This window comes from Suncus etruscus, chromosome 8 (assembly GCF_024139225.1).
Source record: "Suncus etruscus isolate mSunEtr1 chromosome 8, mSunEtr1.pri.cur, whole genome shotgun sequence".
NCBI classification, from domain to species: domain Eukaryota; kingdom Metazoa; phylum Chordata; class Mammalia; order Eulipotyphla; family Soricidae; genus Suncus; species Suncus etruscus.
Window position 1 is genome coordinate 77858502 of NC_064855.1, and position 13594 is coordinate 77872095.

Here is a 13594-nt window from a genome sequence, read left to right on the forward strand (position 1 = left end):
CTTTATCATTCCTTTGTTTGCTCCCACTGTGGAAACTTTCTCATAGCTAGAAAGTCCTGGGTAGGCAATCCCTAGGTAGGGTGTGAGGGAGGAGGGAGTTGGGGGCATTGGTGGTGGGAAGGTTGCACTGGTGAAGGGGAGTGTTCTTTTTTATAACTGCATTCCAACTATAAACATGTTTTTAATCATGGTGCTTAAATAAATATCTTATTTAATTAAAAAAAAGAAAAGTAAGACATGATAAGACAATACAATCATGAGAATTGGGGTGACTTAATGGATTATTGTGGAGGCATTGGCACTGATTTCTTTATTGCATTATAGAATTAAGGGTATAGAAAAATTATCAAAAGAAGTTGAGTAAAGCAAGTATTTAAGGATATTATAAAGAAAAATATAGCTTTGCGCAGTGGCAGTATCGTAGCCAATGAGGTTTATCCGAGGCGCGATTATTGCTAATTGAAAAAAAAAAGAAAAAAAAGAAAAATATATTTCTTTATATGCCAAAAAGAGGGATAATGAATGAAGAGATGAAGAGTAAGAGTTGAGGTAGGAAGGGAAGATCTCAATATATATACTCTTTATATTTTCTCCTTCTTCTGATAAAGTCCCTCTCTCTATGGCTAGTGACCAACTGTTTGGACTGGAGATTTCTTCTTAAGCCAGATATTTTTGTTGGTGGCTCTTTGAGAGTTCATTGATTCTTTTTGCTTATTTTGTTTTCAGATTAAATTAATCTATATTCATCATGCATATCCCTAGCTCTGCACTCAGGGATTAACCATGGTGCCTCAGATCAAATCCAAGTTAAGTATCCTACCCTCTGTACTATTTATCCAGCCCCAGGAGCTTATTGATTTTTAACTTGGTTAAGGTTAGAGAAGTGTTGCTATACTTGGTTTAGTATTTCAGAAAGAAATGTATTAAAGGTTTTCTATAGGGAAGAAATAGCAAAATATTTTCAAGGTCTGTTTTTCAGCATTTTTTAATGGTTAACTGGTTGGTTTTCATTGGAACTTCTAGTCATATTCAGGTCTTATAAACTAATTTAGTTTTCTCTCTTTTCTTTTGGCTTCTCACAAATACTTTATGATCTCTAAGTGAGGTCTCCTTTACTCTTTATTTCCGTGTGAACAAATGCCCTTTCACTGGTATTTTGGCCTAGTTTCAGGAAGGAGATGGATAAAAAGGATGAAATCAATCTGCATAGTGGGGTCAAAGCTTTCTCAGTATTGCTTTGGAGCCTGAGACTACTCCTGGTGCTATTGGTTGGATATTTAGTTGCTCAGGCTGCTAATGCAGTACTGCTTATCCCTGGTTGTGCTGGGAACCTTCACTGAAATACCCGGTGGTTCTGGGGTTAAGTAGGGCCATCAAACTCAGGGAATGTGCAATATAACCCTTTGCATTATCACTTTATGATAGAAACTTAGCTACAAACATGTTTGTATTCATAGTGCTTAAAGAAAGATATAAGAAATAAAAATTTAGAGGCTGGAGGGGTAGCATGGAAGTAGGGCATTTGCCTTGCATGCAGAACGGTGGCTTGAATCCCGGAATCCCATATGGTCTCCTGAGCCTTGCCAGGTGTGACCCCAAAACCAATAAACAAACAAACAAAAATTAGATATCAGGGATTGGAGGGATAGTATAGATTTATGGCACATTCTTGCATGTTTGGTCCTGGTACAATTCCCAACACCATGAAGTCTTTTGAACATTGTGGGGTACAGCCCTAGTGTCCCCAGAACACTGCTAGGTTTGGCCTTGGAGGACTTGAGATGTTCCAAGTGGTTCAGATAATCTCCAAAACCATAAATCTGAGCAGCCGCATATCCTCAGACCCCACCTGGTTTAGTTGGCCTAGAACCACTAATGATGCCAAGCACAACTTGGAAGAGTTTACCCTTCAAAATTATTTTTTATTTCAAACATAATATTATAATATAGATCTGGGCCATTTCTGATCATGTCCCTTGAGTTCAGCCAAGAACTGTAAAGTTCTCCCCACCTCAGTCAGATCTCAAAGTGAAAAGGCAGATTCCCAGCCAGCTTGCCTCAGCCAGTGGAGCTGTCATAGCCACTGCTGGTGATTTACTCTTGGCAGCCTCCTTTTTTCCCATTTCTTTTCACTGTAGTATCATGTGGAATTGTTCCTTTTTTTTTTTTTTTTTGCATAGGCACATTACAATGGGGAAATATTTTTTTGTATCTTTATTTAAAAACCTTGATTACAAATATGATTATAATTGGGTTTCAGTCATGTAAAGAACACCTCCCTTCACCCGTGCAACATTCCCATCACCAATGTCCCAAATCTCCCTCCTCCCCACCCCACCCCTGCCTGTACTCTAGACAGTCTTTCTACTTCCCTCATTCATTCGCATTGTTATGATAGTTCTCAATGTAGTTATTTCTCTAACAACACTCATCAGTCTTTGTGGTGAGCTTCATGTCATGAGCTGGACCTTCCAGCCCTCCTCTCATCTCTGAGAATTACTGCAAAAATGTCTTTTATTTTTACTTATGTAAGCTCTTGTCTAATAGAGCTAGAAACTCATAAATTTTATATTGCAGTGGGGCCTTTCAGCCTAATAATTTGTCATAGTGACTTGGCTTAGGCTTCACATGATCAGACACCAGCCAGTCACCCCAGAACCTTGGATACAGTTTATGGAACCAGTACAGTTTTCTGCACCAGCACCAGGAGTTGGACTTCTACTGGGGAAAGACGTAATGCTGCCCTAGTCCGACTTGCTCCAGAGTGGGTTTATATTACATCCTGACAACTTGGTAATAGCACAATCTCCTTTCAGATCAGGTTTCCTGCATTGCCACCTAGAGCTGAGATGAACGTAAAAGATGTTCTGTAACACCCTGACTTTGACATAGGATCAATGTAAAAATCAGGATCTCTACAGAAACCTGAGTGTTGACAACCGTGATTGAGAATTTTACTGGGACCACAAAGAAAGACTTTGGGGTTAGACAACTTAGAATGCCCAGAGCCTGTAGTTGGTCTTTAGGCAGGATGCTTCATGGTTAGGGGCTCCCTGTTTTCAGGCCAAAGTTTTTTATTTCCATTTCCCCATCTTTTGCTGTGCCTAAGCAAAAAAACAAAACAAAACAAAAACCAAACTAAACCAAAACAAAATCCAACCAACCAAACAAAAAACCTTTATTTTAATTTCTTATCTTTTAAATAGTGGATCCCACTTTTTTTTCATAAAACATTGGGACACAAATTATTTTTACCACATACTTCTGCATTTTTTCTATAAAATAAAGAGAAAGGAAAAAAGAAAGCCTGGGGGCCAGGGGCCAAGTGGTCTCAAATGCATTGGTGGAGAAAAAAATAAGGACAGAACTAAATATCCAAGCCAAAATCCATGACAATAGAATCAAGAGACCTAAGCTTTAACAATCTAAACTTAAATGGACCTGCTATACTGGCAGGCCAGGGGGCACAGGTTGGTGGTATAGGATGCATTCTGGGTTCATTGATGAAGGGAGATTGACATTGGTGGTGGGAATAGCCCTGATTTATTGTATATCTAAAATTCAACTCTGAAGAACTTTGCTATTTTATTAAAAAATTATAATAGAGATCCATAAGAACATGGAGAATGTTTGTAATATTAAGGAGACAATATATATTTTTATTTATTTTTTTTCCAGTTTTTGGGTCACACCTGGTGATGCTCAGGGTTTACTCCTGGCTATGCACTCAGAAATTGCTCCTGGCTTGGGGGACCATCTGGGACACCAGGGACCAAACCCAGGTCTGTCTTGAGTCAGCCATATGCTAGGCAAACGCCCTACTGCTGTGCTATTGTTCCAAACCTAGCAGCAACTAGATTTTAAGAACCCTGTGTTGTTCCTGATCTTAGAAGAAATGTATTCAACTATTCAGCATTATTAGCTGTGGTTTGTCATATATGTCCTGTTTTGTGTTGGAGCTATGTTGCCTCTATGACCAATTTAAAATGGTTTAAAACTAAATAAAACCATACTATAGGATTGTGGGCCAGGGTGAGGGGGCTGTGGAAGGCATTCAAGCAGTGTTCAGGAGGCTCTGGAGTCCCACTTGTGATACTCAGACAACTGGGCTTCCCATTATTTCAATGCAAAGACCCAGAAGCCATGTATTATTGAGGATTAAACCTAGGTCAGCCCTTGCACTATCTTCTGACCCCTGGTCAAATGCTTTTTCTTCATTACTTGAGATGATCATGACTCCTGTAATTTATTGTTTAATTTAATATTCTACAACATTGCTGAAGACTTTTCATTTATCTTTATCAGTTATGTGCACTTGTAGTTTCTTTTCATTGTAGTGGTCTTGCATAATCTTGGTTTGATTTTCAGGGTAATAGTAGCCTTGTGAAAATTTTGGGTTTCCTTGTCTTTCTTTAATTTTGGCAAGGTTTGAGACTGGTCATGAAACAGAAAATGAATGTCATTTTTGATTTTTCAAAAATATTAGAAGTTTTTACATTAGAAATGATTGCCTTTCAGAAGTTTTAAAGACTATGTAAAGTTGAACAGAAGTAGTTAGCAGTGTATATTCAGTCCATCTGTGCTACTCTGTGTTTAATATAATAAAATATAGTGGAGATATTATAGCCTAAATGATTTAGTTTCCACTTAAATGCATACTGGACTATGATATTTAAAAATAAGATAAATCACCAAGGAAATAATCATTCATGGCTAAGCTAACACTTTAAGGTCATTAGCAACTTTTGAATAGCAGTATGGCAAAAATGAAAGTTTTGAGAAAATGTGTTATTATTTTTACATATAGCAGAAAATCTTTTTATGAATTATTGAGATGTTTACTTTTTGCTACAAAGATTAGATGTATTAATATATCTAAATATTCAAATATGCCAGCACATATATATGATTAAAATATACTCATAAACATATTTTAAATATTTGATAGGAAAAATATACTAGCTATAAGTCATTGCTTTTAAACAACCCCTCCGATCATTTAATTATCTGTGTGTTCTTGTCAAATTCTCTGTACTGACTGAAAAAGTAATAGGAACTTATATTTGAGGTTTGTTGCTAATGTGGATGGACAAGTCAAGGGCACTGAATTGTGTCAGATGGTTGGCCTTTTATCTGCTAATTCAAATGTACAAAACTGTTTGCCCAGACACATAAAATTGTTTCTCAATATCTGCCTTCAAAGTAAAGGTCAGTGCTATAGTTTTCATCTACAGTTAGCTAAAGGAATGTTATGAATTTAAAAACCCTGGTTATATTATATTTATTAATATATATTATATTTATTCAAGGGAATAATAAAAACAGAAAACAACCTGCTCCTTGGTTGCGACCTCCCTCTGTCAACCATGTTCTGTGTGTTCTCTCCACAGCAAAAATCCTATTCATGCCGGTTCCTATCTGGAACCCTTATTGAGAGAGGTGGACTGGGGGTGCCTTTCTAGTTCCATGTACCTAGTATGTCTACTGAAAACTGTCAGTTCTCGAAGACCAATGTTTTGAAGGACTTCCCTCCTTCCTCTGTATAGAGGGATCTCACTTTTCTATATCCACCAGGCTGCTTCTCTCCTTGGGGTATTGTAACCCTTCAAATTTCTAGGAGTGTTTATGTGCTACCTGATGGGTCCACTCTATCTGGATGAATTCGTTTTATTCCTAAAAAGTCTGCTTCAGAACCTACAAAATTCTTTCAATTTTTCTTGCTTGTGGGGGCTCTTGTGCACTTCAGAGTCTAAATGTCCTTCACCTTTCTTGATTTGTAAGATTTGTTCTCTGGATAAAAGGAATTGCAACTAGAGGGCAAAATGCACATTTCAGCAATGTCTACAAGAACAATTTGTTCCCATACTTGTGTTGGAGAACAATGTGTTCCCCAATGTTTATAAAGCAGGGCCTGGTTCATAGTTCTAATTAATTACCTTTATTAAAGTAGAGCTGAAAGGAGGTGGCAACTTAAACAAGGAAATAAAAAGCATTGGACCTCGTTAGACTAGTTCCATATAACTGCTTTTTAACTGCAGGTAAAAGAGCAGTCACTTACTCATTGCATATAATAAAGCAAAGTAGATATTTAGATTGCATAGCACATTCTATTTTCAGCCTATCCCCCCTGAATATACTAATGACAAAAGAAACACATTTTTTCTTCATTTAGTGCAAGTAACAAATTTATTTGCTATAGAATTAACAGTTAATTTGATGCCCAAATGAGGCAAAATTGCAACATTTTGCACAGGACAGCTTTCCTTGAGATACTTATTCAGATCTTGGCTACAATTGATTGTCACATCAAAGAAACATCAATTTCAAGTTTGCTCACAAAAATAAAAAAAGACCAATAGTTCTTCGAGCATTTTCAAAATGACAATGTTATCCCAGAGTCATAATGACTAGGGGGAATGCCCTATTGGCCAATAATTTCAGCAGAGCAGCACAGCACCAGATATATCCTTTTTATACAAATGTTAGTGCATTTTCTACAAAAAATGTACACATTCCCTTTACATCATTTTGAAAATACACTCAAGATTCTTACAGACTAAGTAGCATGAATTCAACATGATAGTGAGCTAACTCATTATTTCTCCACAGTTCTTCGACTGTGCTTTATGTTTTCAATGCTGTGCTTATATAGAGAACATATAATCTCAATTAAGGAGACACCTGGACCTACATAAATAACATATATGGAATGTAGATGTATATGTAGCAAGGCTTTAAAGTGATAAGATAATGTTTATTGATATTGAAAACAAAATGAAGATTATAGTTACTTAGAAGGATGGTGTTTTCTTAAGGTCACATGACCACCTATCAGTTCTCTAAAGCATTATATGTAATTGGACTACCAAATATAGAAATGTGAATACCTTAAGAAAGAAGTAAAAATGAAAATAAAAGTAAATACACAAAAGCATTAAAACCCATTATAATCTTGAAAGTCAAAACCTCAAGTATACAGAAAAGGCAGTGCAATTATGATTTTTCTTTGTTTTTAAAATATGTGTCATAATTTAAAACTAGAGTCACTTGTATAAAAAGCATTTCTCCAAGTAAAGCTTAGAGCCTAGCTTTATATTTGGCTTAATCATATTTTACCAGTTTAATTTATAAAGCTCGTAATCTTGCCAGCAGGGCTTCAACTTCGGGAATAGATTCATTTTTAGAAATAGTGCCAAGAATTTCCATTTCCTTTTTTCTGCTGTTTTCTACATTACAGGCGTCCTTCTTCTCAGCTGCCTTGAGCCTCCCTGTAGACGTATGAGTGTCTAGATTATAATTAAGCTCCTTGGTGACTGGAGTCCTTGTTGAGGTGCAATTGATACTGTGGTGTGAACGTGACCCTTCTGTCAACTGCACTTTCTGATTTTCTACAGTAAGGAAAGAAAAAAAAACATAAAATTCTTCCTGTGATAAGAAGACTTGTGCACATTCTGAAGCATACATTTTAAATAATTACTCTTAATTAACATGTCATCTTGAAATGAGAAGATATCCTACTAAGTTAGATTTAAATAAACATGTCAAGGTAAAGAATAAGCTAAAATATAAAAGATAGTCATTTCAGTAGCATTGATGTTTATTTACTTTTTTCCTTTATACTTGAAATACCTATCACTGGGATATTAGTAATATTTGACCTCATTCTTATTCAGATCTGATATTAAGTATAATCTAAATAGGGAAGTTTTCTTTAACATTCTTTTATTCACTTACCCTTGCAATTACTTTGAATCTTTACCTCAAATCTTTTCTGCCTAGAACTCAACATATCTAGATACTTGCTTCCTTGTCCATTAAGTGTTTCTTTACTAGAATATAAATTCTAGAAAGCAGGAACATTGTTTATATTATTTATTTTTTTATTTTTGTTTTGGTTTTTGGGTCACACCTGACAGTGCTCAGGGGATACTCCTGGCTTTATGCTCAGTAATTGCTGCTGGCAGGTTCGGGGGACCATATGGGATGCCGGGATTTGAAGCACCATCCTTCTGCGTCTAAGGCAAACGCCTTTCCGCTGTGCTATCTCTCCAGCCCCAGGAATATTGTTTTTAAAAATTCTACTGTGACATAGGTTGGTGCTCAGAATAGCTCTATTGTAAAATATTTGCTCAATAAATGTGCTAGTATATAAAAATGATTTCCACAATTCTTGATCCAAGATAAACATTATTTTGAATGATGTTATTAATTTCCTTTTGTGAACAAAATCAGGAAGAAAAGTTTCTAAAAAGAATCTTCAAAGCCAAGGACTCCTCTTAGAATACTGAATTTGACAGGAAAGCTATTAAAATTTTCCAGTAAAAGTTGATTGTTAAAGAAATCCATTGATATCTATACAGATGTGTATTGACACACACAGAGTTGCAATGGTTAATGAGTCTGTGGTTCTGGCTGATTGACTTCCCAATGTACACTGGCTTTGCTTTAAATTAACTTTCATGTTATGTAACCTTACGAGTGATCTTTCTCATATATCTCAAACTTCTTAAAACAGATACCCTCAATATTCATGTAACCTTGAACAAGGCTGGGAAATGGCTTCAACAAACTTGACATGACATTTAAAGTTTTTTGGTTATTCACTGAGAGATGTTCCATTATCCCAATAGTAATGACTTTGGAGCACAAGCAGTCACTCATGACACTGTGTTTTATGTAAGTGCTGAAAATTCCAACCGAAAACAGCTTGTACATTAAAAGGTGGCTGCTGAAGATATTTACTGCACTGTCATTTCCTGACCAGGGGCTTCAGTGATGGATGAGTATTTTACACACTTTCTTGGATGATCTCAACAAATTTTAGAAGTATGATCACCTTTTAGCTGCTGGAAGAAAATAAATACACTTTTACTATCATCTTCTCCATCAAATGGGCAATTGTGACTCAAAAATCAAAATTTAACAGATCAGTGATTTTCTCCTAGTATAGTTTATGCTCTAGTTTATAATGTACATATTTACAATAAAGATTCCAGTACACATGGTATTCCTGCAGTTCCCCATGATCACATTTCTCCTACCAAAGAATATTTGAAAACTTGTAGCTAGAGTAAAATTTCATTCAACTTTTACTGCTTCTCAGAAGAGTCTATCTTTGTTATTTGAGTTCTTGTAAATTACTGTTTTATGAATGTGTCACCAACAAAACTAGGTCATTTGCTATAGGATCACTGCTTAAATGTTTTATGGCAGATTAGACTCAATTGGTTAAAATGTTTCTAAATATACAAATAAATTTTTCTTAGGTGACAAAATAAAGAGTAATGGGAAAGGGAGTTTAAGGTAAAATCTAGGTTGAATCATTGGTTTTAACTGGTTACTTAAATCTCTCTCAATTGTAATAATCCCCCTCAAAAAAAGAAAACCATGTTGGTAAACTCTTATTTCACTGTCTTCATTCTCTGCCAAAGCTTTCAAAGACTGAGGAGTTTATTCAGATACTTTGAACTTTTTGACTTCTTGGTGACCTTATTGGTGAGGGCTAAAAAACCAAGTAGAATGCCTGTCTCGAATATAGGCAGGTGGGGCTGGAGAGATAGCGTGGAGGTAGGGTGTTTGCCTTGCATGTAGAAGGACGGTACTTCCGATCCCAGTATCCTATATGGTCCCCCGAGTCTGCCAGGAGCGATTTCTGAGTGTAGAGCCAGGAGTCCCTGAGCACTGCTGGGTGTGACCCAAAACCCAAAACCCAAAAAAAAGAATATAGGCAGGGAGTGGGAAAGGAGAGACATGGGGCATTGGTGACGGGAATGTGCACTGGTGAAAGGGGGGGGGTGTTCTTTTTACAACTAAAACCCAACTATAAAGATGTTTGTAATCATGGTTCTTAAAGGTATTATTTTTAAAAAAATCATTGTATTAATTGCTTATACTATATAGCAATTTTATTTATAAAGCATTTGTTGCATTTTAAATACTACCAGCCTTATTTTTATTGAAAGAAGTAAAAGCAAAAGGAGGTTAAGTCATTTGCTTAGACTTAGTTACTGAGTAAATCACTGTTGAAGCCAAATGCTATCTTGAGAAATACTGAAGCTATCTAGAAGAAATTTTAAATGCTTTTTTGCCAAGGAAGTACAAGTGATTCAAGTTAAGTTTCCTAATAATGATATCCTGTACTTCAAAATGTTTTCTCACATTTGATAACCCACCCAATAACTTTTTAAAGCAGATGTACTTCTGTAAACTATCTTATGCATTATTTCTGAGTTCACTGTGCCCTGCCTTGTTTCATTTCAAGTCACAACCATGAACTTTAAGTATGACCTTAATACCACTAGTTTCCTAGTTAATTCACTCTTTCATTCTCAGGCAACTATTTCACACCACTTCCTTTCAACATTCAACATGGTCTCCTTTGCTCTTCATTCATAGAAGAGAACTCTCATAAGGACACCCATTCCCCCAATCTATCTTTTCATTCCCATACACTTTTTGATCTTCTTCAGGAGTAAAATTTTTGTTCCCCGAGGACAGTCAGGTGAGCACATAGAATGCTCTCCCGCAACTAGGCAAGAATTTTCCTCTGCCATTTTTGACCCCTCTGAATTGCAGTTTGCCTTCTTCATGTGTGCTTTCCCCTAAGGAGTGTCTGTTGTAATAACTCCAATCTTCACATGAAAACATTTTTCTATTTGACTTCATATCCTGTTCCATAATTTACACCAAGTTCGTTGATACCCTTTGTAGCAAAATGTGCAAAGAATCAATGGCTTTGCTGTTTGTACTTTTGCTATTTTTTTCTCTTGAACCCACTCCAATCATGCTTTTGACCCCTTACTCTTCTGAAAGAGCACTTGTCACTGTAACAAATAAACTGCATGTTGCTAAAACAATGATCACATTCCATTTGGATATTATAGTTCTCTTTGACTCGCCCTTATCAGATGCCAGAAGAAAATGTCTAGCTGAGCCTGATGTTTTTCTTAAAGTGTTTGCTCTTGAACTTCTCTGGAGTCTTAAGAAGATAACAGTGGGTAGGCCATTGTCACCCATTGAGAAAGTGACAAAGGCTATGGGTTAGTCTTTTATGGACAAAATAATGAGAAAATCTAAGCTGGCATTTAAATTGTTTTAGAGTTTTAAATGGAAATTCTCTTCATGGAAAGAAATAAGACCACCCAAAAAGAATGAGGTCTTTCCCAAGACCAGAAATGACATAAAAACAAAGTGTGTGAGGGATGGAGAGATAGTATAGTGTGTAGGAAGCTTGCCTTGCACACAGCCTACTGAGGTTGATCTCCTGCATTCTATGTGAGTGCTGAGCTAGGAATAAGCCCTAAGTACCAATAGGAATGGACATAAAATAAAACAAGTGTATGAGAGTTTCTCTTTTTTCTTATTTGTAAAGAATGAGTCATTTGGGGGCTGGAGCAATAGTGCAGCGGAGGGCATTTGCCTTGCACGTGGCTGACCTAGGATGAACCACAGCCTGATCCCCGGGAGTCCCATATGGTTCCCTAAGCCAGGAACAATTTCTGAGCACAAAGCCAGGAGTTACCCCTGAGTGTCACTGGGTGTGGCCCAAAAATAAAATCAAAAAACAAACAAACAAACAAAAAAAAAGAATGAGCCATTCGCAGCAGTCAAGATTTGGAAACCACCCAAGAGCCCAAGAACAGTGAGTGAAGAAACCAGGATATGCCTATTCAATGAATATTACAGGTATAAGAAAGATAAAATTATACAATTATAATTATACAATTCACTTCTCTGTGAAACTAGAACTAGATAGAGGAAACTAGGAACTAAGAAACTAGGAACTAGAGGGTATCATGAAACCTGAGTGGCAGGGACAGATGCAGAATGATACCTCATTTGAGGACTATAATGAAACAGTAAGGGTCTATTTGTTATTTAATGTTATTTAATGAGAGTTGGCTCACAGAACTGAGATTGATGACGAGAGAGGGGACCTTGAGACATTGGTGGAGGAATGCTGTTATTTTGGTGGTGGTGTTATTTGGGTGTGGTGTTGTACATTATATGTTGGAAACACTATTAACATTATTGTAAATCATAGTGCTTAAGTAAAAAATGAAAGGAAATGAAAGAAAAAAACCCCATCAAAACATTAAGCTCTTTTAGAAATTCCCAGTTCACCCCTCACTTTAGCCCTTGAATTTGTCTCAATATCTCCCCCTTTAGAGCCATAGCCATTGGTGACTAAAATGATGGAAATGAGGGCAATAATATATTGAACTGAGGAGCAGATGAAGGAAGTTGGGTTAGGAGTCTCTTCTGCCTATCATAACCACAGAGAAAATGATTACAGGTGGAGGAAAGTTGAAAGTACACTTTTCTTTGTTTATGATACAAGGTAGCTTTTACTGAATGAACCTTACTTAGATGTGAGAGAAGAGAACATGGCTTCTTCAGAGTGGAAAACACAAGCAAGCAAAGAAACAGAGAAGCAAGTGAGATAAGTGTCCAAGGAGAAGCACAGGCTTTGAAGAGCAAGCTGAAAGGCCACTTTGTCTAGAAATCTGCTGTTATGCTGGTTCAAGGTTCCCTTTTGTCATACAATTATTTTAAAATTCTGTCATTGGTGGTTTCATGTGAGCTGACCTGGAGACCCATGTACTTAATGCCCTTGAAATAAGCGATTTGTTTCTAAGTGGTTCACTTCAAACATCAGGGTACTGAAAAATCCTGAAAGTTGGAGGACACTCTACATCAGTGCTTAGAGGCATGAAATAAATTGAATGAGGCCAATCGGCTCATCCTTTTCCTAGGAAATTTCATAGATCTCTAAATATGAGTTCTCATACAGAGACTTTTTCAATGAAAGATGAAGCTGGGGTGTCAATAAAAATAGAAGCACTTTCTATTCCCCATTAAACTCAAACTCCTACGATTCGGCATATTTAAAATGAAACTAAAAATATAAAGGCCATGTAGAATCACTGCGAGAGAAAGCTTCTGTTATCTTATAAATCAAATTCAAATCTGTTTTTCTCCACCTTTAAATGTTACAGTTGACATCAGAGAAGTAAGTACTAGGAAAACTGCCAATTTTCAGGGCCAGTGGTGACAGTAGTGCAGACAGGTGAGGAACCATGGCTATTTTCAGTATTAGGACAGTTAGGGAATCCGATTTACACCTCTTGTATTTGCGTTTCCATAGAAATAAATAGTGTTAGAATACATGCTATTTTTCTGTATTTTTTTTTGTGCCCCATCCACCCCCGCTCCCTACATGCTATTTTTCTTAAAGACAAACTCAAGTTACTTCAATTTACTTCCTCATATGCTTTTTTACTATAAAGATTGATTCTGGAATCCCAACATAGCAGTTTTTCTTCTTTCCTAAAACCGAATAAGAACTTGAAAACTGTTGAAAATAGAATGGCTCTTAAATACAGAAAACCCACTGGACTTTAAAATGAGAACAAAAAACTGAAACTACATCTTACATATAACCTTTGACAGACTATAGATTTGGATAAGATAAAGCTAAAAAGAATGAACTAAGCCATCTTGAACTAACATTTCCATAGTTTCTTATGTACTGAACAGAACAAAATAAAACAGACACAGGAAAACAGGAAAATTGCTGACAAGAGGGTAAATA

The 13594-nt window shown here is 36.4% G+C and overlaps 1 protein-coding gene and 1 pseudogene across 1 annotated transcript in view; one reads left to right on the forward strand and one right to left on the reverse strand.

Annotated features, from left to right (window-relative positions):
- Positions 1 to 398: 398 nt before the first annotated feature.
- LOC126016853 (uncharacterized) lies at positions 399 to 525 on the forward strand (annotated as a pseudogene).
- A 6574-nt stretch (positions 526 to 7099) lies between these two features.
- Positions 7100 to 13594, reverse strand: part of DIAPH3 (diaphanous related formin 3) — a 552109-nt gene continuing 545614 nt past the window's right edge. The window contains 1 exon segment of the mRNA XM_049778724.1: positions 7100 to 7388. Coding sequence (XP_049634681.1) covers positions 7126 to 7388 — 263 coding nt within the window. The 3' untranslated portion in view covers positions 7100 to 7125.